At 52.1% G+C, this 23680-nt stretch overlaps 1 protein-coding gene and 1 long non-coding RNA gene across 3 annotated transcripts; one reads left to right on the plus strand and one right to left on the minus strand.

Moving 5' to 3' along the window:
* Positions 1 to 9115: 9115 nt before the first annotated feature.
* DACT2 (dishevelled binding antagonist of beta catenin 2) lies at positions 9116 to 19586 on the plus strand. The gene is made up of 4 exons (XM_027081176.1): positions 9116 to 9398; positions 14843 to 14975; positions 15946 to 16209; positions 17152 to 19586. The coding sequence occupies exons 1-4, from the start codon at positions 9162 to 9164 to the stop codon at positions 18744 to 18746; spliced, it is 2229 nt and encodes a 742-aa protein (XP_026936977.1). The 5' UTR covers positions 9116 to 9161; the 3' UTR covers positions 18747 to 19586.
* A 1471-nt stretch (positions 19587 to 21057) lies between these two features.
* LOC113606634 (uncharacterized) lies at positions 21058 to 23451 on the minus strand. Of its 2 annotated transcripts, none has more exons than XR_003427649.1 (3): positions 23235 to 23451; positions 22582 to 22700; positions 21058 to 21959 (listed from the first exon to the last, which is right to left on the minus strand). It is a non-coding gene; the product is annotated as an uncharacterized LOC113606634 (long non-coding RNA). The 2 variants fall into 2 exon arrangements; XR_003427647.1 differs by having other exon boundaries at positions 21058 to 21439; positions 23235 to 23364.
* Between the last annotated feature and the right edge of the window lie 229 nt (positions 23452 to 23680).

Below are 23680 nucleotides of genomic sequence, written 5' to 3' on the forward strand. Positions count from 1 at the left end.
ATACGTAGATGGATAGATAGACAGACAGGCACATACATGCATGGATAGATACATACATCATACATGCATACATGGACGATACACATACATACATACATAGATGGATAGATAGAATGATAGATAGTTGGATAAATAGATAATGATAGATGGATAGACACATACATACATATATGCATGGATAGATACATACATCATACATGCATACATAGATGACAGATAGACACATACATACATACGTAGATGGATAGATAGATGATAGGGTTGTGAAAGGCTGTACCTTAGAATACATAAAGAAGGTTTAATCCAAGGGGGATGGAGAGATGATATTAAATTTTTTTTACATATCTCTTGAACCTTGTATATTACTTTTGTAACAAAACTCAATAATGTAAAAAAATGTTATACCATATGGGGGATGATCTAAGAAAAACATGATATAATTTTTTTTTCTTCTTTATTTTTTTCTGGCCATGCCGCAAGGCTTGCAGGATCCTAGTTCCCTGACCAGGGATCAAACCCGGGTCCCTGTAGTGAAAGCACTGAGTCCTAATCACTGGACCACCAGGGAAGTCCCAGACATCATTTTTAAAGTTTTCTTTCAGCTCAATGATGAACAAGTTACCAAGTGTTTATCCAGCAAATGTTATTAGGCATCTACTTGGAGCCAGGCTGGCATCTAAAATACACCAGTTTACTCAGCCATAAAAAGAAACGAAATTGAGCCATTTGTAATGAGGTGGATGGACCTAGAGTCTGTCATACAGAGTGAAGTCAAAAGGAGAAAGCCAAATACCATATGCTAACACATATATATGGAATCTAAAAAAAAAAAAATGGTTCTGAAGAACCTAGGGGCAGGACAGGAATAAAGACCCAGATGTAGAGAATGGACTTGAGGATATGGGGAGGGGGAAGGGTGAGCTGTGACAAAGCCAGAGAGAGGCATGGACATATATACACTACCAAACGTAAGGTAGATAGCTAGTGGGAAGCAGCCCCATAGCACAGGGAGATCAGCTCAGTGCTTTGTGACCACCTAGAGGGGTGGGATAGGGAGGGTGGGAGGGAGAGAGACGCAAGAGGGAAGAGATATGGGGACATATGTATATGTATAACTGATTCACTTTGTTATAAAGCAGAAACTAACACACCACTGTAAAGCAATTATACTCCAATAAAGATGTAAAAATAAATTAAAATAATAAAATAAAATCAAATACACCAGTTTAAAAGCAAAGATCTCTATTCTCACCGGGCTTACAATCTAGTGGGGGAAACAAACAAAGAGAACAATGATCATAAGAGACAAGCAAACTATAAAGAATGTGAGGGGATGATGTGCTGAGAAAACTAAAAGTGGACAGAGGGCCCCAGGGGAGCAGCAAGGTCAGGGCCGGCCCGACTGGAAACTGATCTGAAAAAAGAGGAGAGGAGGGGAGGGGAGGCCATGCAGACACCGAGGTTGAGCCTTCCGGGTAGCGGGCACAGAACATGCAAAGGCCCTGGGGAGCTGAGAGGCCACAGGAGACTGAGGTGGAGTGGACGGGGCATTGGCGAGGAAGGGGGTGCCCAGCAGGGGTCAGAGGGAGGAGGGCTTGTGAGGGCCCGTTGCCCCACCATCTCCTGCTACAAGGGATCACCGTTCTTTCTGATCTCTGCCAATCTGATTGGGAAAAAAAGTTTTCTAATAGTACGCAGGGCTGTGTGCATGAGGATGTGCTGTGTGCATGAGGATGTGAATATTGGCTTATTGCACAAATAAACTGATCAACAAGAGAGGAAATTAGCACAGTGGAGAAAGCCACCCACCACCGCAGCAAACTTGCCAATGGCCGTCTTTTTTTTTTTTTAATAGATCTTTATTGGAGTATAACTGCTTCACCATACTGCGTTAGCTTCTGTTGTACAACAAAGTGAATCAGTTATACATATACATATGTTCCCATATCTCTTCCCTCTTGCGTCTCCCTCCCTCCTACCCTCCCTATCCCACCCCTCTAGGTGTTCACAGAGCACCGAGCTGATCTCCCTGTGCTATGCGGCTGCTTCCCACAAGCTATCTATTTTACATTTGGTAGTGTATATATATCCATGCCCCTCTCACTTCGCCCCAGCTTCCCCCTCCCACCCCGTGTCCTCAAGTCCATTCTCTACATCTACATCTTTATTCCTGCCCTGTCACTAGGTTCATCAGAACCCTTTTTTTTTTTATTCCATATATATGTGTTAGCATACGGTATTTGTTTTTCTCTTTCTGACTTACTTCACTCTGTATGACAGACTATAGGTCCATCCACCTCACTATAAACAACTCAATTTCATTTCCTTTTATGGTGAGTAATATTCCATAGTATATATGTGCCACATCTTCTTTATCCATTCATCTGTCAATGGACACTTAGGTTGCTTCCATGTCCTGCATCCATTCAGCCAGTCTGTATCTTTTGGATGGGGCATTTAATCCATTTACATGCAAGGTTATTATTGATATGTATGTTCCTATTACCATTTTCTTAATTGTTTTGGGTTTGCTTTTATGTGTCTTTTCCTTCTCTTGAGTTTCCTGCCTAGAGAAGTCCCTTTAGCATTTGTTGTAAAGCTGGTTTGGTGGTGCTGAATTCTCTTAGATTTTGCTTGTTTGAAAAGCTTTTGATTTCTCCATCGAATCTGAATGAGATCCTTGCCAGGTAGAGTAATCTTGGTCGTAGGTCTTTCTCTTTCATAACTTTTAAGTATACCCTGCCACTCCCTTCTGGCCTGCAGAGTTTCTGCTGAAAAATCAGCTGATAACCTTATGGGGATTCCTTTGTATGTTATTTTTTGTTTTTCCCTCGCTGCTTTTAATATTTTTTCTTTGAATTTAATTTTTGTTAGTTTGATTAATATGTGTCTTGGTGTGTTTTTCCTAGGGTTTATCCTGTATGGGACTCTCTGTGCTTCCTGGACTTGTGTGACTATTTCCTTTCCCATGTTAGGGAACTTTTCGACTATAATCTCTTCAAATATTTTCTCAGACGCTTCTTTTTCTCTTCTTCTCCTGGGACCCCTCTAATTCGAATGCTGGTGCGTTTAGTGTCGTCCCAGAGGTCTCTGAGACTGTCCTCAATTCTTTTCATTCTTTTCTCTTTATTCTGCTCCTTGGCATTTCTTTCCACTATTTTGGCTTCCAGCTCACTTATTCGTTCTTCTGCCTCAGTTATTCTGCTATTGATTCCTTCTAGTGTATTTTTCCTTTCAGTTTTTGTGTTGTTCATCTCTGTTTGTTTGTTCTTTAGTTCTTCTAGATCTTTGTTAAGCATTTCTTGTATTTTCTCAATCCGTGCTTCCATTCTATCTCTGGGATTCTGGATCATCTTTACTATCATTACTCTGAATTCTTTTTCAGGTAGATTGCCTATTTCCTCTTCATTTATTTGGTCTTGTAGGTTTTTACCTTGCCCCTTCCTCTGTGACATATATTTTTGCTGTCTCACTTTTAAAATTTTTTTTATGAGTGGGACTGTGTTCTTGTCTTACTGGTTTTTGGGCCTTAGGCTTCCAACACTGGAGTTAGTAGGCTGTTGGGTAGAGCTGGGTCTTGGTGCTGAGATGAGGAACTCGGTGAGACCTCACTCTGATGAATATTTCCTGGGGTCTGAGGTTCTCTGTTAGTCCAGGGGTTTGGACTCAGAGCTCCCACCGCAGAAGCTTCACCTGACCTTCAGCTTGCGAACCAAGATCCCGCAAGCCACATGCGGTGGCCAAAAAAAAGAAAAGAAAAAATAGAACAATAACAAAGTAAAAAATAAAATTAGACTAGGAAACTAACAGATATGTCAGAAGGAATATAAAAATATAGATGAGTCAACAACCAGAAGGTACATCAGTACCACAAGAATAAAAAAGAGGAGGAGGGAAAAGAAAAAAAAAAAAGAAGAAGAAGAAAGAAAAGAAAAAGGTGGAGAGTAAAGGCCTTGGCTGTGGAGGACGGGGTCTAAGCAAGGGCGAGGTTTGGGGGATGAGTGGGGCCTATGCTCAGGACCCACAGGGCTGGAAAAGGCCCTGGGGGCTGTGGGGGGTGGGGCTTAGGCTCAAGGAGCAGAAGGGGCCCAGGCGTGGCCCCCACCCCTCTTCTTAGAGGGCAGAGACCTCACCTGGGAGCCCAGCAGGCTTCCCGGGCTCGAGTGGGCGGGGCAAACGCCCTCCTCTCCTCTCCTCTCCTGCTGCTCTGGTCCGGAGGGCCCTTCCCGCCCGCCTCTCCTGATCTCCCCAGCCTCCCTCCTATGCCCCCAAGGACCCACACAGCCTGGAGGGGGCTTTGCAGGGCAGCGTATCAGCCTGGGAGCTCAGTAGGCTCCCCGTGCCCAAGTGGGCCAGGCGATCACCCTCCACTCCTCCCGGAGGGTCCCTCCCGCCTGCTTCTCTGATCTCCCTGGCCTCAGGGGCTCCAATCCTGTCTGGCCTCCACTTCTCCTCCCCCTCAATCCCCCCATGTCCTACCAGTTCACTTGGGGGTTCCTCCCGTCTCCTTGGGCATCAGGCTCCCCCACCAGCGGCTGGCAGGTGCCCTAGTTGTGGGAAAACACTAACTCAGCGTCTTCCCACACTGCCATCTTTGCCAATGACTGTCTTAATTGTCTTATGCTCCATAAGCCCTGCTGGTATGCAGGTGCACTTTTCATACACTTACAGTTACAACATTTAATTCAGTTTGTTTTTTCTTGGCATCTTAGAAACATTTCTTTCATTGCTATTTAGTTATAGTTAAATAATAATCTTTTCAGCTACGTGGATGTATAATCATTGAATAAGTCACATACTTTCAGACCCTCCAATACTCACAAAGGAAAGGCCCGCCCCTGCGACCTGAATACACTGTCACCCCAGGGGAGTGTAGGTGACAGCTGACACGCGAGCCTCACGGAAGCCCAGGGCAGGAGCTGCAGTCTACACCCAGCAACCTTCGCGCCCCGGGGATGGAGGGGACGGGAATGTGGTAGCCACTCCCAAGAGCACTAAGGACGCAGGAGCTTCCCCCTCAGCAAGGCTCCCAGCACATTTTGGGGAGTGGAGAGCCCTCAGTCCCCCTCAACGCACCCCTAAATCTCAGAACATCAGAGGTCAGAGTGTAGGGGCAACTGGCCACATAGAGCCCTTCATGCCAACCCCAGGTGTGCTCACCTTCAGAGACGGGAGCACAACTGCCCACAGTTCAGCAGAGGCGGTCCAGCATTTCTGCCCACCCACTGCCCTAGGCCAGCACCAAGGACTCCGGAACCCTCCTCCTGCCGCCTCACATGGAGGATAAAACCCAACAGCACTCTTTGGGCTCTTGCTTCTTTCTTTTCTTCCCCCACTTCCCCTCCCTTCCTATCCTGAACAATTGATCAGCTACAGACAGATGGATAAATGGACTGGTCGATAGACGGATGGATGAAGGAAGGAAGGAAGGAAGGAATGGAGAAAAGATAGATGCTGGATAGATCTTACACGGACAGATGACTGGATGGACGGACAGGTGAAAGACACAGCTACTGATACAGATGAGGTGGGCAGTGTGGGCAGTGTCAGGAATGGTCAACTTGAAGCTGTGTGCCCCTTGGTGAGATGTACAAGAGTACAGTGTCACTCTTCATATTCCTGCCTCAGAAGCATAACCTGACCCAGGAGGAAACTTCAGCAAGAGGAAATCAAGGAGCATCCTGAAAATGCAGTCTTCAAAAGTGCTGAGTCATGGCCAAGGATAGATTGGGCCCCTGCTCCAGGCTGACAGAGACCAGCAGGACAGGACTGCTAAGTCTGGAGGGGGTTGTTCTGATCCAAAGGATGTTAAATGGAATCGTTGGTAAAACCTGCACTGGACCTGAAAATTAGACGGTAATTATGAATCAAACCAGTTTCCTGATTTAATGATCGAATTTGGTTAAAATAATACCTTTGTGTAGGAAATACACACTAAGATATTTGGGGCAATAAATATTGCACTGGGACGTGTTTGAGAAAAAGTAAATTGTGATCTCCCTGTCTCATACAATAAACAAAAAGCCATTCTACGTGGATTGTAGATCTAAATAAGAAAGGTAAAATAATAAAGTTTCTAGAAGCAGCTTTAAGTAATATCTTCAAGAGCCTGAATTTCCTGAAGCAAAAAGTTCTTTAAAATGGCACAAACAGGATCAGTGATAAATAAGACTCCATAAAAATGAAGAACATCTGTTCTCCAAAAGACACCATTAAGAGAGTCATAGATGAGGGGAAGAGAGATAACCAATAAAGGGATCATATCCAGTCTCTCCCTCTCTCTAAATCTCTCTTTGGAACAAAATGTAAGGAGGAATCATAACTTTTTTTACTTAAAAAAAGCAGCACCAGCAATCTTCAATACACTCATTATATAGTTGAGAAAACTGAAGGCAAAAGAGGTTAGAACTGAGGCCGCTTAAGTCTCAGTCTCATGCTTTTTCTCAATATTAGATAAGACAAGTACAGACAACCAAGGAAAACACAAAAGAAACATAAAATAACCCGAAAAACTCAATGATACAAACACTCAAGAAAGTAGGAATCAAAAGGAACTTCCTCATTCTGATAAAAGGCATCTAAAGAAAAACCTGCAGCTAACACCATACTCAATAGTTAAAGGCTGAATGCTCCTCCCTCCACCCCAAGAACAGGAAAAAGGCAAGGATACCTGTTCTCACCACTTCTATTCAACATGTACTGGAAGTTCTAGGCAGAGCAATAAGGCAAGAAAAAGAATTTAGATGCATCCAAATACAAAAGTAAGAAGTGAAAATATCTATTTCCAGATGACGTGATCTTGAAAATTTTTTTAAATGCAAAGGAATCCACTAAAAATCCATTAGAACTAATAAAAAATTCAACAAGTTTGCTTAGATCAATATGCAAAAATCAGTTACTTATTTCTACACACTAGCAATGAACATTCTGAAACTGAAAAACATTTCCATTTACAATAATTTGAAAAAGAATAAAATGTTTAGAAATAAATTTAACAAAAGAAGTGCAAGACTTGTACGCTGAAAACTACAGAACACTGTTAATTGAAGAAGGCCTAAACAAATGGAAAACATCCCACGTTTATAGTTCAGACATCTCAACCTTAAGGTAGCAATACTTCTCCAATCGATTGACAGATTCCTCTGCAATCTCCATCAAAATGCCAGCTGGCTTCTTTGCAGAAATTGACAAGCTGATCTTAAAATCCATGTGGAAATGCAAGGGAGCCTGAATTGCCAAAACAGTCTTGAAAAAGAACAGAGTTGGATGACTCGCATTTCCTGACTTTAAAACTTACCACAAAGCTACAGTAACCAAAACGATGTGGAATTGGCATAAGGATAGACATATACACCAGTGAAATAGAATTGAGAATCCAGAAATTGATTTTTCTGAATCAACTGATTTTCAGCAAATGTCCCAAGACAATTTAATGGGGAAAGAATTGTCTTTGCAACCAATGGTTCTGGGAAAACTGAATACCCACACGTTTAAAAATGAAGTTGGACCCCTACCTCACATCATGTACAAAAATTAACTAAAAACAGATCAAAGACTTAAACGTAAGCACTAAAACTATTTTTAAAATCTTAGAAAAAAACACAGAAGTAATCTTTGACCTTGGAGTAGGCAATGGTTTCTCAGATATGACACCCAAAGTACAGGCAACAAAAGAAAACTAGATAAATTGGACTTAATCAAAATTAAAAACGTTTTGCTGCAAAGTACACTATCAAGAAAGTGAAAGGATACCCCACAGAGTGAACAAAATATTCGCAAATCATATACCTGATAATGGAATTGTATCTAGAATACATAAAGAATATTTACATCTCAATCATAAAAAGACAACCCAGTTTCAATAAATAGGCAAACGATCTGAACAGACATTTCTCTAAAGAAGACACACAGATAGCCAATAAGTGCATGGAAAGATACCAGCGTCACTTGCCATCAGGGAAACGGAAATCAAATCACAATGGGATACCACTTCCTACATACTGGAATGGCTGAGACCAAGAAGACGAACGCTGGTGACGGCGTGGAGCATTTGGAGGGTTCATGCGGTGCTGGTGGGAACGTGAAACGGTGCAGCCACTTTGGGAAGCAGTCTGGCTGTTCCTCAAAAGATTAAACACAGAAGTTACCTATGAGCCAGCAATTCCACTCTTAGGTAAACACCCAAGAGAAATGAAAACATGCTTCTACACAAAAACTTGTACATGAACAGCCATAGCAGTAGCACTATTCATAATGGTCAGAAAGTGGAAACAAGCCGTTAAGGAATAAATGGATAAATAAAAACGGGTCCTGCCATACAACGGAACATTATTTAGCAATAAAAAGGAGTGAAGTACTGATACCTGCTACAACGTGGATGAACCTTGAAAATACACTCAGTAAACGAAGCCGGTCCTGAAAGGCCACCTGTCGTGTGATTCTATAAAACCTCCCAAACAGGCAGCTTAGCGCTGGGTGCAGCGGGGAAATGGAGGGTGACCGCTAAGGGGCACAGAGCTTCTTTGGGGGATGGTAAAAATGTTATAAAATGGATTGCGGTGATAGTTGCACAACTTGGTGAATATGCAATACTAAGGGACCATTGGATTGTACGTGTTAAATAGGGGAAGCAAATGGTATGTGAATTATATCTCAGTAAAGCTATTATTATTAAAAAAAAAAAAAGACAAGCTGAGGTTTCCAGGAAAAGTGGAGTTTTTTCAAAGTGCTAGTGAGTTCATAATGGTAACACAGTCCTTACAATGGGGAGCTATCCAATAATTTACCTTAAAAACATTGCTTCTAACCTGAACAAGACCTTTCTCCGTGTTTGGTCCACTTTCGCCCCTTCACCCGCGCCCACCCGGCTCCTCCTTCCTTCGGGTCCCCTCCAAGGGTCACCGCGCGCCTTCCGGGCGCCCCGGAGCGCGCGGCCCGGGTCCCCAAGGGCGTGGGGCTCCGCCGACGGGGCGGGCCCGGGGGCGGCCGCTGTGACCCCGGGGCGTGTGCAGACACCGCCTCCTCTGCCACCGATAGGTCCCACCCCGCCTCGGCGACCCGCGGGCCGGGGGCGGGGAGAGGCGGCGCGGAGGCCGCGCGCACCGCCCGGCGCCGCTCGGAGGCCGGGGAGGCTTCGGGCAGCCGCGCAGGTCGAACGCGGGATGTGGGCGCCGGGCGGCCCGCCGGGGCCCGCGGGCTGGGACCGCCGCAGGGTGGGCGCCAGGCTGCGCGCGGCCCTCGCGGGGCTGCACGAGCTGCAGGGGCTCCGCGCCAGGCAACAAGCGCGCGTGTGGGGCGCCCTGGCCGTGCAGCCCCCGCCCGGGCCCGCCGCCCCCCGCGGCCCCCGCGCACACGAGCTGCGGCTGGAGGCGGCGCTGGCGGCGCTGCAGGAGCAGCTGGTAAGGAGCGCGTGCGGGGGTCGCGGGGCCGCTCCGGGCGCGCGGGGCCGCGGGGACCCGGTCCACCCGGCAGGCAACAGGCGGACGGGCCAACCGACCGATCGGGGGGCACCCTCGGCGATTTCGAAGGACGCAGCTCGGTCCCGAATGAGAGGGACGCGGAGGCCCGAGGCGCGAGGCTAGGCATCCGGGCCCTGAAAGCAGCCCGGCCGGGCCGCCCGCGCCGAGCCGCGCATCGGGGCTGCGCCCGGCTCTGCCTACTTCCCGGCGCAGACCGACTTTAGGATGTACTCCTGTTGGTTGGAGTTTTGCTGATAAGAACGCATTAAATCGGTTTCCCCTGCTGGGGGCTACTAGGGATCCTGGTGTCCTGCGCCCGGTGCCAGCCTCTCCCTGCTGCGTGGGTCTGGGGACAGCAGTGCCAGGGTGCCAAGTGTCCCCCGAATTGTCCCCAGTGATGTGCTCAGGTTGAGCTCTGGGGTCGTGTCACTGTAATGAGATGTTGGGGAGAGCGTGTATCCGATGAGGGCCTCTCCGACTTTAAAATGTAACCTGACCTATGAAAAGAGGTGTGTCCTCTGAACGCAGAGGCGGTGGAACCCCACTGGGCCTCCTGGGCCTGCTTTCCCACCGGGCTTCTCCCCCCTGGGCTCCTCCAAACGCGGGTCCCTTTTGTACCACTGAAGACACTCCTCAGGTGATTGCCTCAGTTATTTATCCAATGTATGGTTTCATCTCATGTATTGGAAAAAACTCAAGAGTTTTCGCAGGGTTGCAGTGTTTTCTAAAGGAAAAATTAGAAGGCTGCATAGAAAGATGTCTATTTGGTAGAGCTGACTGTAGTACTCCAACGGGAATGTCTTTTAAATGAGAAATTAAATCTGCCCTGTTTGAAGGCTGCTGTCTTTACAAAGTAGCCTGGATGAAGCTGCTGCTTTGCTACCAGCTTAGCGCAGTCGTGTCAATGATTTGTTAGCTGCTTCTGGATTAGAGAATCAGGAAGCTCAGCGTCTTAAGATGTGTCCCAGGACTCCCGCGATCTTCCCACATGGCAAGGGGGGGCCCTAACTGCGCAGCCTCTCCGCCTGTGATTCCGCGGCTGCTAGCAAAGGAAGGAGCTAGTTACCGAGTGGAACTTCCATAGGCTTCTCACCCCCCATCTTATCCAGTCACAGCTGCAGGTTTAGCTTACCTGCGTGTGTGTGGGTGTGTGTGTGCGTGCGTCCTACCTTCAACTGGAGCTCGGAGGGGCACACAGAGCCTGCAAAGATGCATGACGTGCGTGTGGCAGGAAGGAGCTTTGCGATGCTGCTGTGAGTTGTTCTGTCGGGGGAGCAAGAACCCAGTTGATGATTAACTTGGCTTAAGTAATGTACAGATCAGACTTGTGAGTCCTCAGCCTCTAATTACGGGGAGCCTTTTGGGAGAGAAGATCAAACAGGTTTTTTTGTTTTATTTATTTATTTTTTAACGTGGGGACCAGAAGGAACACGCACCCTTTGTCTTGAAACTTTGTTCTTGGCACAGATTATGTGATCAAAAGAGAAGAATAATTGAATGTGTGTGACACCAGCCCGGCGATTAACACGTTCACATTTTTCTTACAGAGAAAAAAGTAGGAGTGATCCTAGTTCTATGATGCAGGGTACAATCAAAAGGCCTTCATCTCCAGCCCCAGGTCCACACTTCAGTAACTCCCGGCTAATCGGGGCCCCTCCTACCCACACCCCGGGGTTAACCGGGGCATGGGTCACCATTCAGGTGTGGAGACAGGAAGAACTTTTATCTGACCCAGATAAAAGTTTTGTCCCACAGACATTCCCAAGTGAGAATGAGCTTGAGCATTTTGGGGGGGGGGGGGATTTAAACTGCAATTAGGAGAAGACATCACATTAACACTTACCAGAACGAACGAGCTACACCGTTTTAATTGCCGCGTCTACAGTCACAACAGGAAGCGCGCAGTAGGTACTTAGTATTTGTTGAATAAATAAATGAGCGAGTTTTACTGCTGTAACAAAGCGGAAGATGATTTCAGTATTTACTATCTCCACGTTCTGTATTTCTAAGCTAATGTAACCCCCATGACCTCTGACCAAAGCAGCCCTTACTGTTTGGCCGGTCCTGTGCTCACCTGTCTGTGCCTTCCCGGGAGATTGTCATTCCCCGAGAAGAGGCTGCCATTCCCATTTTTATAAGCATTGCGTTCCCAGCAACACTGACTTGGAAAGATTTGGATACCCCAGAGGAGCCTGGAAGCTCCATCTCCCACCAGGAGGCGCCAGCGGTCACCCCAGGTGGGATGTGAGGAAAGGCTCTGGGGACCTGCAGGGAAACTGGTGCTGGAGAATCTGCTGGTGGTTGTTTTGCTGGTCACGGCTTGCCCTGACCCTGAGTGGCAGCATCTCCTCCTCCCTGGCAGGTGCCGGCATTAAGCACTGCAGGAAATGAGGGTCTGACTCTGCAGCTGTAATCACGACGTCTGGTGTTTTCCTTGGATCGACCATGCTTGCTCCGTGACCTCTCAGGGGAACGAACTCGCTCAGGGTCACAGAGGAGGGGGAGGCATCCACGGGGCTGGGCAAGGCTTCCTTCTGCGGCACTCGTGCTCGTTATGCCCCAGGCTAATCTGTGACCCTGGCCCTTTGAAGGACCTCTTTTCAAGCTAGGGAGTAACATTTACCCACCCACAGGGCACTTGCAGTGCCATGGAACTCATGCGGAAAATGCTTCCTGTGCGTGTTCTCAGCTTTCAAGGAAAGAACAGAGGTATTTTAGATGCCATCTCTGTATCCTGAACTTTGGGACGTTTTTCATTTTTGTCCTCTCAATCTGCCGTAAAGGTTGAGAAGGCTGGAAAGCCGAATTGTAGATGGGGAGCAAAAGGGCAAAGCAGGTGGAAATCGCATCAGTCTTTCATGGCGTGTAAAGTCCGCATCTTGAAGAAAGGGCTAAGCCAGATACTTGTTTTGAATGGCATTCCCTGGGTAGAAGTTCTCAAACTTTTGTGGTCATAAAAAATTGGTCCCAGGGAAGCTTGTCAAAATGCAGATTCCCAGGAGTGCTCTAGAGTCTGTGTTAACGGGTGTGGCAGGGAGCCCCGGGGTCTGCACGGATGCCCCGGGGCTCCCAGCTCCTGGGAACCGGGCTGTGCTTTCCCTTACACCGGACCCCCTGCCCCTCGCCCAGGTTCAGGGGATTCAGACAGGATGTGCTGCCCTGCCCCTGAGCCTGGAGGCCTGCGGTGAGTAGGGAGGGCTGGTGGCCACACAGACTGGCCCGCTGCTCTGGAGGGAACCCGTGTGACATCGCTGTAACACATTTTCCCTGCAGAAATACATGGAAGTCGATGCTGTGTGCCTGGCTCCGCAGTGGGGTATGCTCAGTCCTGGTGCCGTGAGGAACCTTTGACTTAGCACAGAGTTAGAGACCGAGGAGTTAGTGAAAAGCGGAGACATAAAAACCCCCAGCGAGGGACGGGGGAAGGGTTACGGAGGACAGTGCCAATCCTGGGTGACAAAGCCCTGTCGCCATGCAGCGGGGTCCTGGGGACGCACCCGGGGGTCTGCGTGGCTGTGCCCCTCAACACTAGTCAGAAGCCACCAGCTGCAGGCCGGGCTGGGCAAACATTAATCACAAAGCCATGATTCCGGCACAAACACGCCAGGGTCAGTTTTCCGGGGGGGAGGGGGATTGGAGAGGGAGGAGAGAAGCCAACTATGGAATCCAGAGAGGTCCCCCTTCAGAAGAAAGAGGACATCGTGATTTGGAAGAGAAGGGGTCAAAATCCATGTTTATAAACGTCGAAGCGTGGTCAAACAGAGGAACTGAACTCTCCGCCAGTACCGTGGTCTCATTTTACGACATTAGAAGAAAAGTCATTTGCGGTAAAAATTCCCGCCGTTTGTCTGAGTGTTTTTTACTTGGGTAGTGATGGGCCGGGAGCCCACCTTTGCTGCCCCCGCCGCTCCGGCTGTCAGGTAGTGCCGACCTGGAGAGCGTTTCCCTTTGTGAAAACGTGCCAGGATGTTGAGGCTACTCTGGGTGGTCCTGGGTGTGTACGGTTTGATTAAATTCTGGTTTTTTGCAGTGTTATGTTTACAGATACTATTACCTGAGGCTGGGAGACTCTCTTGCTACAAGACTTGGAGGTTGTTCTGAGACCCTTGCACTGGGTCCAGAGGAAAGTGGATTTGGGTGTGGTGGTCTGCCACTCACCAGGTGCTGGGCCCTCGGCCCCTACCCCTGGTGGTATGGGAACAGTCTGCGCCAACGTAGTTCTCCCGTAAGAATCAAGTTACCGCCACCTGCTTCCCCCTTGGACTGACTTCTCAGATTATTGAAGCTACTGAAGTAATTCCTCATTTCCTATATAAGAATTTGAAACACAATTGATCATTTTCTCAAACAGGGTGACCGGCATAATCACATTCATTAATTATTTGCCTTAAACTTAATTGCTAATCAAAACAAGAAATTTAGGTAGTGGACCTTGAAAACAAGGTGAAGTTTTATCACTGAAGGCAGGAAGTCAGCATTTATGAAACAGTGTTGTTTTACAGACATATGATTCACGTGTGTGTGTGTGTGTGTGTGTGTGTGTGTGTGAATGTATATTGTGAGCGTTAACCACATGCGTGTGCTGTATGTATATTACATGATATACACACACGGATATGTGTGGTTGACACTCACAGTAACCCGTTTTACAGCCAGGGAAGCTGAGGCCTGGAGAAGCTAGAGCCTCGGAGGACAGAGTTGAGATGTGGACCCTAAGACCAGAAAGACCCTGCCTCCTGGGGCAGGTGTTCAGGCTGCGCTGATCCCAGGCGCTGGGCTCTCTCCTCCTGCAGCGTCCCTCCCTCTTCGCTGAAAGCCCTACAGAACCGTAACCGGTCAAAATGCCACCTGTGGTATGGGAGCTAAGACGCTGCAGAGGCAGGGCCTTTTTCTCTCCTGGGGACTTTCCTGTCCCCCTGAAGAGCCGAAAGCTCAGCCCCCCCAGGTGCCATGGACGGGCTGCGGTGAAGGAACGTGGTGATACAGGCGCCAAACGCAAGGTCCACGAGGCGCGAGCCCGGGAAAGTAGACTCTTACGTAGAAAAAGACATTGAAAATATTATCGGTGGCTCCTGCCAGAGGGGGTGTCCTTGGCTGCTTTTGGTCCTCATTCCACTCTCATAAGCTGTATTACTCCGTATTCTTATAAAGAAATGTCTAATGGAAAATTGCTGGCAAAGAAAAGTCTGCACTTGGGAAGACATGCTGGAGGCGGGAGGGGTCCTAGAGACGGTGTCCGGCCTGAGGAAGGGGGAGCTGTCAGGTGGGAGCTGGCCTGTGGGTTTGCAGAGTTAAGTTGTATGTGTGCTGTAGCTTCACGTGGAGCCTCCAGTTTCCACCTCTGTACACAGAGCAGTTTTATGTCTCCCTGTTTTCCTTCTGAGAACCGTTTAAGACTTCAGGACGTCGGCCTGAAAACCCACTTGGACCAGCTGGACCAGCAGATCAGCGAGCTGCAGCTGGACGTGCGCAGAACCTCCAGCGAGGCCCCGGACAGCGACAGCAGGCCCAGCTCGGGTATGGCGTCCACTCGGGCCCTGGACCACCTGTCCCTCACCCCAGGGCGCGGCACTGCCCGGCAGGGCTGACAGGGTGAACCCGCCTCTGTGCTCAGGCCACCGGAGGGTCAGGAGCTGTATGCGCGCCTGGAAGAGCACGTTATTGGAGAATACTGAAGACGAAATACTTTTAATACTTTTATTTAAATGCGCTTGGGAAAACGGGGAGAGAGAGGGAGAGAGTGGGTGCGTACATACTCGTTGTTTAATTGGAAAAATACTGCTTTTGATGGAAAAACCCCATGAGCTTCTCGCCTGTCTCTGGCTGAGACAGATTCTGTTTATGTTGAACCAGCATGGAGATTGTAAATAATAACTTTTATGTGATAGCAAAAGTATTTTTTTAAGTCTACAGTCTAAACTCAGTACAGTCTCCTCTCCTGCGGCCCTGTGCACCCTCCTTTCGAGGTCACGTAGCGATGGTTAGGGTCGTTCTGACCTTCATGGTCCTGGGCACATGGGCTTTCTCTCCAGATTCCAGGCTCAGACAGCAGCTCAGACGGCAAACCCAGGAGACCAGCGTCTTCCCAAGTACAGTGTTCTCTGCCGTGTCTTTCTCTTCTTTTCAGTTTGCAAAATCCTGTCACAGTCTGGGTTGTCAATCATGTAGCAGGGCCGGGCCGGGGGACCTCCCCAAACGCTGCCCCTTCTCTGGTGGCTGCCTCAGATGAGCTTGGCGGGCACGAGGAGGGGCGGGGGAGGATGCCAGCCTCCCTCTTCCGGGGCTGGAAGCCGGAGGTCACACGGGGGGACGTGAGCCACTCGCCCAGGAGAGGGATGAGCAGGTGGTGGGCAACAGGAGACACTGGTGGGGAGGCGTCCTTGGCATTCTGGCCCCGGGCACGCCCCCGGGCCCACTTCCCTGAGACCCCCAGCCCCTCAGCGCGGGCCCCCCAGACCACACCAACAGCCTCTGCGCCCCTGTGCAGGCTTCTACGAGCTGAGCGACGGCGGGTCCTGTTCCCTGTCCACCTCCTGCACGTCTGTGTGCAGCGACTGCGTGTCCTCCTCTCTGGGCGCTGTGCTGCCTGCCACCCCGAAGGCCAGGCCCAGCGCGGGGGACTGCCGGCCCCGGTCAGCAGATGAGACCACGGTGTGTGGGGTCCCCCTGACTGCGTGGGAACCCCAGGCCAGTGAGGGGGGCACCGGCCAGCTGCTGCAAGGCGAGTCCCGGCCCCGCCCAGTGTCCACAGGTAAGGGGAGGTGGGAGCAGGGGCGGCGCCAAGCCCTATACACGGAGGGGTGCGGTCCCCGAGCCCCATACACGGAGGGGGGCGGTCCCCAAGCCCCATACACGGAGGGGGGGTGGTCCCCGAGCCCCATACAAGGAGGAGTGCGGTCCCCGAGCCCCATACACGGAGGGGTGCGGTCCCCGAGCCCCATACAAGGAGGGGGGCGGTCCCCGAGCCCTATACATGGAGGGGTGCGGTCCCCGAGCCCCATACAAGGAAGGGGGTGGTTCCCGAGTCTCATATTTTCTGTGGGCTTTTTTGGGTTTTGGATGGAGGTAGGCATCAAACGCCCACCTGTGTTCCTTGTAGCAGGGCTGTTGCAATAAAAGGCTTCTCGTCTTACTTAAAATGAACATCCGTTCACACCCTTCCACGGCCCTCGTGGCCACTGCCGCGGACTAGGGTGGGAGCAGCGCTGCAAGTGGGCGTTGAGAGAGTTCACTTCACATGCAGTTTCCCCCCACTGGCCAGGGAACAGCCTTTCTTTTTCTTCCGAGTGTCCCAAAAGGAAAAGATGCATCTTCTTCCTTATGCTCGACCTGGGCCGTTAGGATCCATGGGTTTTCTTTCTTGCACATCTGTGAATGCCTCAGGGAAGGTCTGTTCCGAGCCCTGTCCCGATGGCCGTGTGGTCACCGGCGCCCCATCTCCCTCGGCGTCCTACGCACCTTCAGTGAACAAGGGCAGGAACTGAACGTTAGGGTCTAGGACTCGCCTTCTAGGCTGTGACTGGAAGGAACGTGATGGGAGCCGGGTGATGGGACGTGTACAGCAGACACCAGCGTGTCCAGGCGTGGAACGTGCAAGGCCGGGGCCTCGTCCTGCGCGGGGGGAGGGCCTCGTGCCCCAGGATTGTGCTTGCTTCTTCCCTTATTTATGTTTTGTTCTTTTTCTCCTTCCCAGGTGACCTTGAAAGAGCCCTGCCGGCTGAAGTGGGGCTCCAGAAAGCCAGGGCACACCCCAAGGCCACTTCCTTCCTCTGCCGCGGCATGGACCCCAAGTACCAGTGTGACCTGGTGTCCAAGGGAGGCAGGGAGGTATACCCGTACCCTAGCCCCCTGCACGCCGTGGCTTTGCAGAGCCCCCTCTTTACTCTGACCAAGGAGACCGCACCGAGCGATGGCCACTTGCCCCCCAGTCAGCCCCTCCCTGGCGCCACAGGTCCGAGCCCCATTCGGACTGGACTGGGCCTCGAGGCTGGCCCAGCCAGCGCCTACATAGAGAGGCTGCTGCGACTGCAGGGCCGAGGGCCCCCTGCGAGGGGCAGTGTGGTTGAGCGTGGACCCCCAGGACGGGAGGCGTCCCTATCCCCGCAGGGGCTCGGGGTCCGGGGGGCGGACAGTGAGGGTGGCCTGGAGAAGCCGGTGTGCGCCCGGGGGAGAGCGGAGGTGGGAGGGGAGGCCCAGAGCGGGGCCGCCCGTGGGGACAGCCTCGAGCAGCCGGGGCCTGTGCCCCTTGTACGCACCCTGCACCCCAGCAGCCGTCCAGAGGAGGGCCCCAGACCCTCGCGCAGCTGCGTGCACCGGGAAGCCCGTCCAGGCTCCCCATGGCTGGGCTGTGGCCAGGCCCCTGCTCCCTGCTTGCAGGGTCAGCAGCCAGCTCTCCACGGCTGGACGGGCAGAGGCAGGTCGCCGGGCGGGGGGGCGGGTGGGGAGGGCCCCCCTCGGGCCCCTGGACACTGTGTCCGCCCGCACTTTGCTGCCAGAGGAGCTCTCCCTGTGGGGCCCCCCAAGGCCAAGCCTGTGAAGATCAAGAGGGGGGCCAGCGACAAGGCGCTGAGGCTTGGGGGGCCGCAGCTTCAGTGGGGCGCCCTCGGGGGCCCCCGGCCGCCCCCTGAGTCGGGAGGTGGTCTCAGGAGGCCCCCCCTGGCCAGGGCGGTGCCCGGCCGGTCCTGCTCTGAGTCCAGCCTCTACCCCGTGTCTGTCTTCGTCCCCCTGCTGGTGGCCCGACCAGAGGGTCACCAGGTGTCAGCTCAGGCCTTGTTCCCCTTGGAAGCAGCCCCGCTGGTGGCAAGCGGAGGGGAGGCCCGGAGGAAGCAGCGCAGGTGGCAGTCCTCCGTAGAGATCTCAGCCCGGGCCCGCCCGGACCCCAGCCTGGGGCCCCATAGGCCGGCGGCCCGGAGAGGGGGTGGCCCGCGGCCCGTGTGCGCCAGACCCAGGCCCAGGCTGCCCCGCCAGGATGCCCGAGCCCGGAGCGGGTCGGACGGCTCGGAGCGCTCGGCCGAGTGCGCGTCCCTCTTGCGCTCCACCGTCGCGGAGAGCAGCGGGGACGAGGCCAGCGACCACACGGCCAACCGCTTCGGGGACGCGGAGTCCAGTGGCAGCACCTCGGAGGGCAGCGGCCAGGGCGGGGGAAGCTCCAGCCAGCGGGCCCCGGCCAGCTCCAGGCCCCCTCTGCCGCCGGTGCCCAGGCTGTGCCGCGTCAAGGCCTCCAAGGCCCTGAAGAAGAGGCTCCGCAGGTTCCAGCCGGCTGCTCTGAAGGTCATGACCATGGTGTGAGGTCGCGGGGCGACAGCAGGGCCTGTCCGGGCCCGGGAGCCACAGACACAAAGGGACCTTTCGTGGCTGAGGACGGGCCCAGCCTCGCACGGTGTTAAGACGTGCAGGTCTGTGTCATCTGGACACTTTGCTTTCTCCCCGAAGCTGCCCTTCAAAAGGAGTCCCCTCAGAGGAGATGATGGGCCCGTCCCTGGTGCATCGCCCCCCAGGTTAGGCTGTGACTCTGCGCACGTCACCCCACCTTGGCCCCAGTGGAGACCTTCACCCAGAACTCTGGGACTGCAGATTCGTCGGGGCGCTGGCCTCCCAGCTGCCTGTGCCGTGAGCCCCGTGCTTGCTTCCCTCCATCCTGTTCCACTTGGGCTGGGCGCTCGGTGTACCCCAGCCTGTTGAACAGTTTCCCCTCAAAAGCGTTCCCTTTAAGAAATGGTTGCAGGACTGCGCTGTGGAAACTGGGTTGGACTCTGAATCCAGGTCAAACCCTCAACATGAATAAACAGCCAATTATGCCTTTGTCTTTGCAAGTCAGTCTTTCCCTTTTAGCCTCCCTGCCCTCAGGAACGTAGTAGGTGCTCAGCAAACCCTAATCCTTCCCCATCATGTGGACACTCTTTCACCCGAGGTGGGAAAATGCATTTCACATGAGTACGCTCCACACTCTTCCCAACACTCCTGAATTGAGCATAAAAATGCTTTGGAAAAGAAACCCTTTTATGGTGTTTATTTTTCAAAGGGAATTTCCCTCAACTTTTCAGGAAGGTAGGATTTTCAGGGAAGCTGCCTGCGGAGAGCAGCATCTTCAGTTCATGAAGCAGTTTTATCCTGAATTATTCAAAGCTGCTTCTGAGGGCCTGGAGGTAGAAAGAAGGCATGGGGGAGGTGGGGAACGTCTTCCCCAGTAGCCCACGTGGGGCTCTGGACCGCCACAGCCCCACCCTGGGGCTAAATGCACAGTTGGTAGGAACTTTTGAAGGAAAACGGTAAGAAAACAAGCTAAAATGGTAGTAGATCTTGTACTAGACATTAGACATTCATGTAACGAACAGCTAGTTTCAGGACGCACTTCAGAGATTCACATTTTAAAACGATTAACATTTTAGAACAAAGAAGTCCACCTGTTTGACCTGGGCAGAGGTTTCCAAAAGTGAAGGAGAGTGGCTGCTTTCTGTCACTCTCTTTCTTTCTGTCTCAAAAGTGCAACCATTTCAAAGGGCCCAGAGCAGACTTGGAGTCTATCTGGATAGAATTCCCACGTGGGCTTCACAGAATCCGCTTACTAACAGAGGTGAAAGGGTCTTCCTGAGCGTCTATAAAACTGCTCTGATATTTGGAGGAAAACGTCAAACCCACCCATGGTGGAGGTTTTGGATAGAAGATAGTACACAGGGTATTTTCTTTAATGGTCTAAATCTCAACCATGTGGCACAAGAGGCGATGGGAACCCAGTATTTGCCAGGGCCGCTGAGCAGGCGAGGGTCCTGGGAGAGGATCCAGAGCCAGGCTTCTGGCCCCGCCTCGGTCCCAGCAGTGTCCACAGTCTGTGTCCCTTGCCGGCCACCCCAGAGAAGTGGCCATGAAGCTCCCTTTACGGAGTGTGTCCTGCTCTGTTTGACATTATCTCTTGCGTCTGTTGGAGTTTTTCTCAATTCGGGGGCTTTGAATGCCGTATTTGGAAACTGCAGACTTCCTTCGTCCTCAGCAGGGCCCCCGTCCTTGTGTCACAGGAGAGGACCCTGAGGCTGTGTCTCTGGCCAAGATCATGTGAGATCAGTGCTGAAGGGGTTGCAGTGGGTTCGGGCCCCTGGGGATTTCTGACAGTGTTTATCTTTCTCAGAAGCCAGGCTCCATTTCCTCATGGTTCAGGTTCCAAAGCACAACCAGACAGGAATGCGTCCCCGCCCAGAAGATGCCGGGCCTGTCTGTGCAACCGGCAGACTAACGGAGCAAACTAACCATAAAACCCATGCAGACTCCACGCAAAATGCAACCGCGGCATCTGCGGACAGAGAGCCCTCAGTGATGAGATGTCAAATCAGTCATCAGTCAGTGTCCCTCCCTCCCTCTCTCTCTCTCTCTCTCTCTGTCTCCTTCTCTTTGATCCTCTCTCTATCTGTCTGTCTCTCTCCATCTGTCTTGGTCTCTCCCCAGCCTTGCAGACACACACACACACACGCACACACACACGCACACACACACACACACACAACACACGCACACGCACACGCACACACACACACACACGCACAACACGCACACACACACACCCCTGTCTGCCCAAGGCCTGAAGCTGCTTCCTCTCCGGTGCTCTTGCATTTACTCTCTGGCAGGTTTACAGTAAATAAATATGACTGTAGGTGCCGTGTCTTCCCATCCGCCTGGGGCCCAGGTGCCTTTGCTTCCCCACAAATTCAGCAGAAGGACACAGCCCAGGGTTCAGGCCCCGCTGGGCCACAGTTAGCTATTATGAGGCCCCAGGCGTCTCCGTAACCTCCCTGGGTTTGCTTCCTCTTATAGAGTGAGGTTGTTTATGCCTCAGGGTTTGCCGGGAGGAGTGCACGAAAGGTGTTGAAAACGGCCCCGGTTCTGCCCGCTGACCACCACGTCGGGCTCCTGACAGGAGCCCAGGGAGGGGACTCCACAGGCCGCAGAGCCGAGGGACTGGACAGGCCAGGAGGTCACGGGCGCAGAGGAGGCTGTGGGCAGGGAAAGAGCACACAGAGGGTCAGTCAGCGAGGGTCTCTGACCCACCCCGAGCATCACCCCGGCTCCGCCAGGCAGGCGGCGTCTTCCGTGGCAAGAACCACGGGGGAGGGCTCTTTGGGGAAGTACTTTAAAGCACAGAGTTAAAGTCGAGATCATCGGTGATAAGGAGGCAGAGTCAGTCCCCAACCCAGTCCTGAAATTACAAAACAGAGTCTGAGGGGCTATAAATTCAGGGAAGAAAAATATTTAAGGGAGGCAGAAGGTCCAGGGCAGAATGTGCAGAAGAAAAGATTAACTGAGACGTTCCATTCACCTGCCTGAGTATTTTATATTTCTCACATATGTTTCTTCTGAACAGATACGGTCGTAACTGCTCAGCGTGAAGGGAGAATAAGGCGGGAAGCTCCCCTGCGCAGGTGGCTGTGACATGGGGGAGGGGCGATTACTAGGTGATGGGTGGCCCTTCACGTGCGTTTGAAGACAGATGAGCTACTTCCTCATCCCTAAAGCCTTTAAAAAAGAGACAATTTACTGTTTGACTTTGGGGATCATTAGAAAGCATTTGTAACTTCCAGCATGATTGAAATACAAACATTTTAGCAAAAAAGTAAATATATAAAAGGAGAAGCTAGTTCTTTCTAAGTATCAACGTCAAGCTAAGGTAGAAATTAAATATATAAGAATTGCTAATTCATAAGAATGAGAGAAAAAGGATAATTATGTCAGAGAAGATACCCCAATTATTGTATCAAATCATACTGTAAAATTTGAGGAAAGAGAATCTTTATCTTTTATGACCGACTGAATGCACTTGTCCCCCAAATTCGTATGTTGAAGCCCGAGCCCCCAGTGGGATGGCATTTAGAGGCGGGGCCTTGGGGGACAGTTAGGGCAAGATGAGGTCCTGAGGGCAGGGCCCCCAGCGGGATTGGGAAGAGGTCACGTGGGCACACGTGGCTGTACTTACAGGCCAAAAATAACACCAACCCCGCTGGCACCACCATCTCTAAATTCCCGTGAATTAAACCACCCAGTCCATGGTGTTCTGTCACAGCTGCCCCCTTTGTACGCACAGAAGAGAACGTGGGAAGAGCCGAGAGAGCACTTAGGACCGGAGGAAAGAGAAACTTACTTCCTGCATCTTCTTCTTATGACCAGGAGGGTAGCTGGGCGACTAACCCGAGGCTGTCTTCATCCATCTGGTCAGACACATTCACTGAGCACCCACTGTCTCAGGAGCCGTGCCGCCTGCTGTGGGGTGACAGGAAAACACGGGGCGCCCGCGCTGGGGAAGCTTTGTGTCTCGCTGGAGGAAATAAGCAAACAGCAAGGGCGACCAAGCAGCCCCTGAAGAGGCCAGTGCCCATGCAGTGGGGCCCGAAGAAGCAGAGTTTGGACTCCGTGTGGACAGCACAGTTAGAGGTTTAACTGGGAGAAGGCGGTGCTGCGCTGGGCTGGGCTGGGCTGGGGGGCTGAGGAGGGAAGAGGAGGGGGACGGGGGAGTGGAGGGCTGAGCAGGTGCCTGGAGCTGGGGTGGGAGGGACGCTGAGTGGTCCTGGTGGGGTGGACCCAGGGGGTCCAGGTCCCAGCCCATATGCGAGAGGGGGTGGGCCACCATCAGTAAGCAGCGTCACTAGCGCCCGCAGAGTTGGGGCGGGTGGGGGATGGGAGAGCTTCCGGGGGAAAGGGGGTGCAGGTGTGATGGAGGCCAGGGGGCAGGGGAAGCGGGCAGGGTTACTGCAGGTAACCTGATGAGATGGGTGAGGCGCACTTGGGGGTCCTCACCTGGTCCTGAGCTGGAAGCAGGGACAGAAGGTGGGGCAGCTGTCCGTCGCAGGGCGGTCCTGCCCGGCTGCGGGTGCCGATCGTCACAGCTGTTCCTGCGCAGCTTCCTCGTAGACGGCCTGTGCAGACTGCAAGCCGGCTTCCTGTGGGTCTGACTCACGGGATGTTTAGTGAAGACGAGGGGAGTACTGGCTTCCTGGGCAGGTGGCCGAGGCTGAGGCTCCAGCCCCGTGTTCACAGGAGGTCTGGCCGCTGGTCGGTGTGTGCTCGGTCTCTCGGAAGCCAGGAGAACCTGCTAGACTTGTGTTTGGAGAGGCCTGTGACCCAGCTGTGCTGAGATGGGTCTGAGGAGAGACAGGAGGTCCGGCCCCGGCCAGGGACCCAGGCAGGGGCGTGGCGGGGACCGGCGCCACGGTGAGAGGTGCCGCGGAGGGATGCACACGCGG

The sequence above is a fragment of the Aethalodelphis obliquidens genome, unplaced genomic scaffold (genome assembly GCF_003676395.1).
Source record: "Aethalodelphis obliquidens isolate GAN/ISIS:26980383/991018 unplaced genomic scaffold, ASM367639v1 scaffold3, whole genome shotgun sequence".
Classification (NCBI taxonomy): Eukaryota; Metazoa; Chordata; class Mammalia; order Artiodactyla; family Delphinidae; genus Aethalodelphis; species Aethalodelphis obliquidens.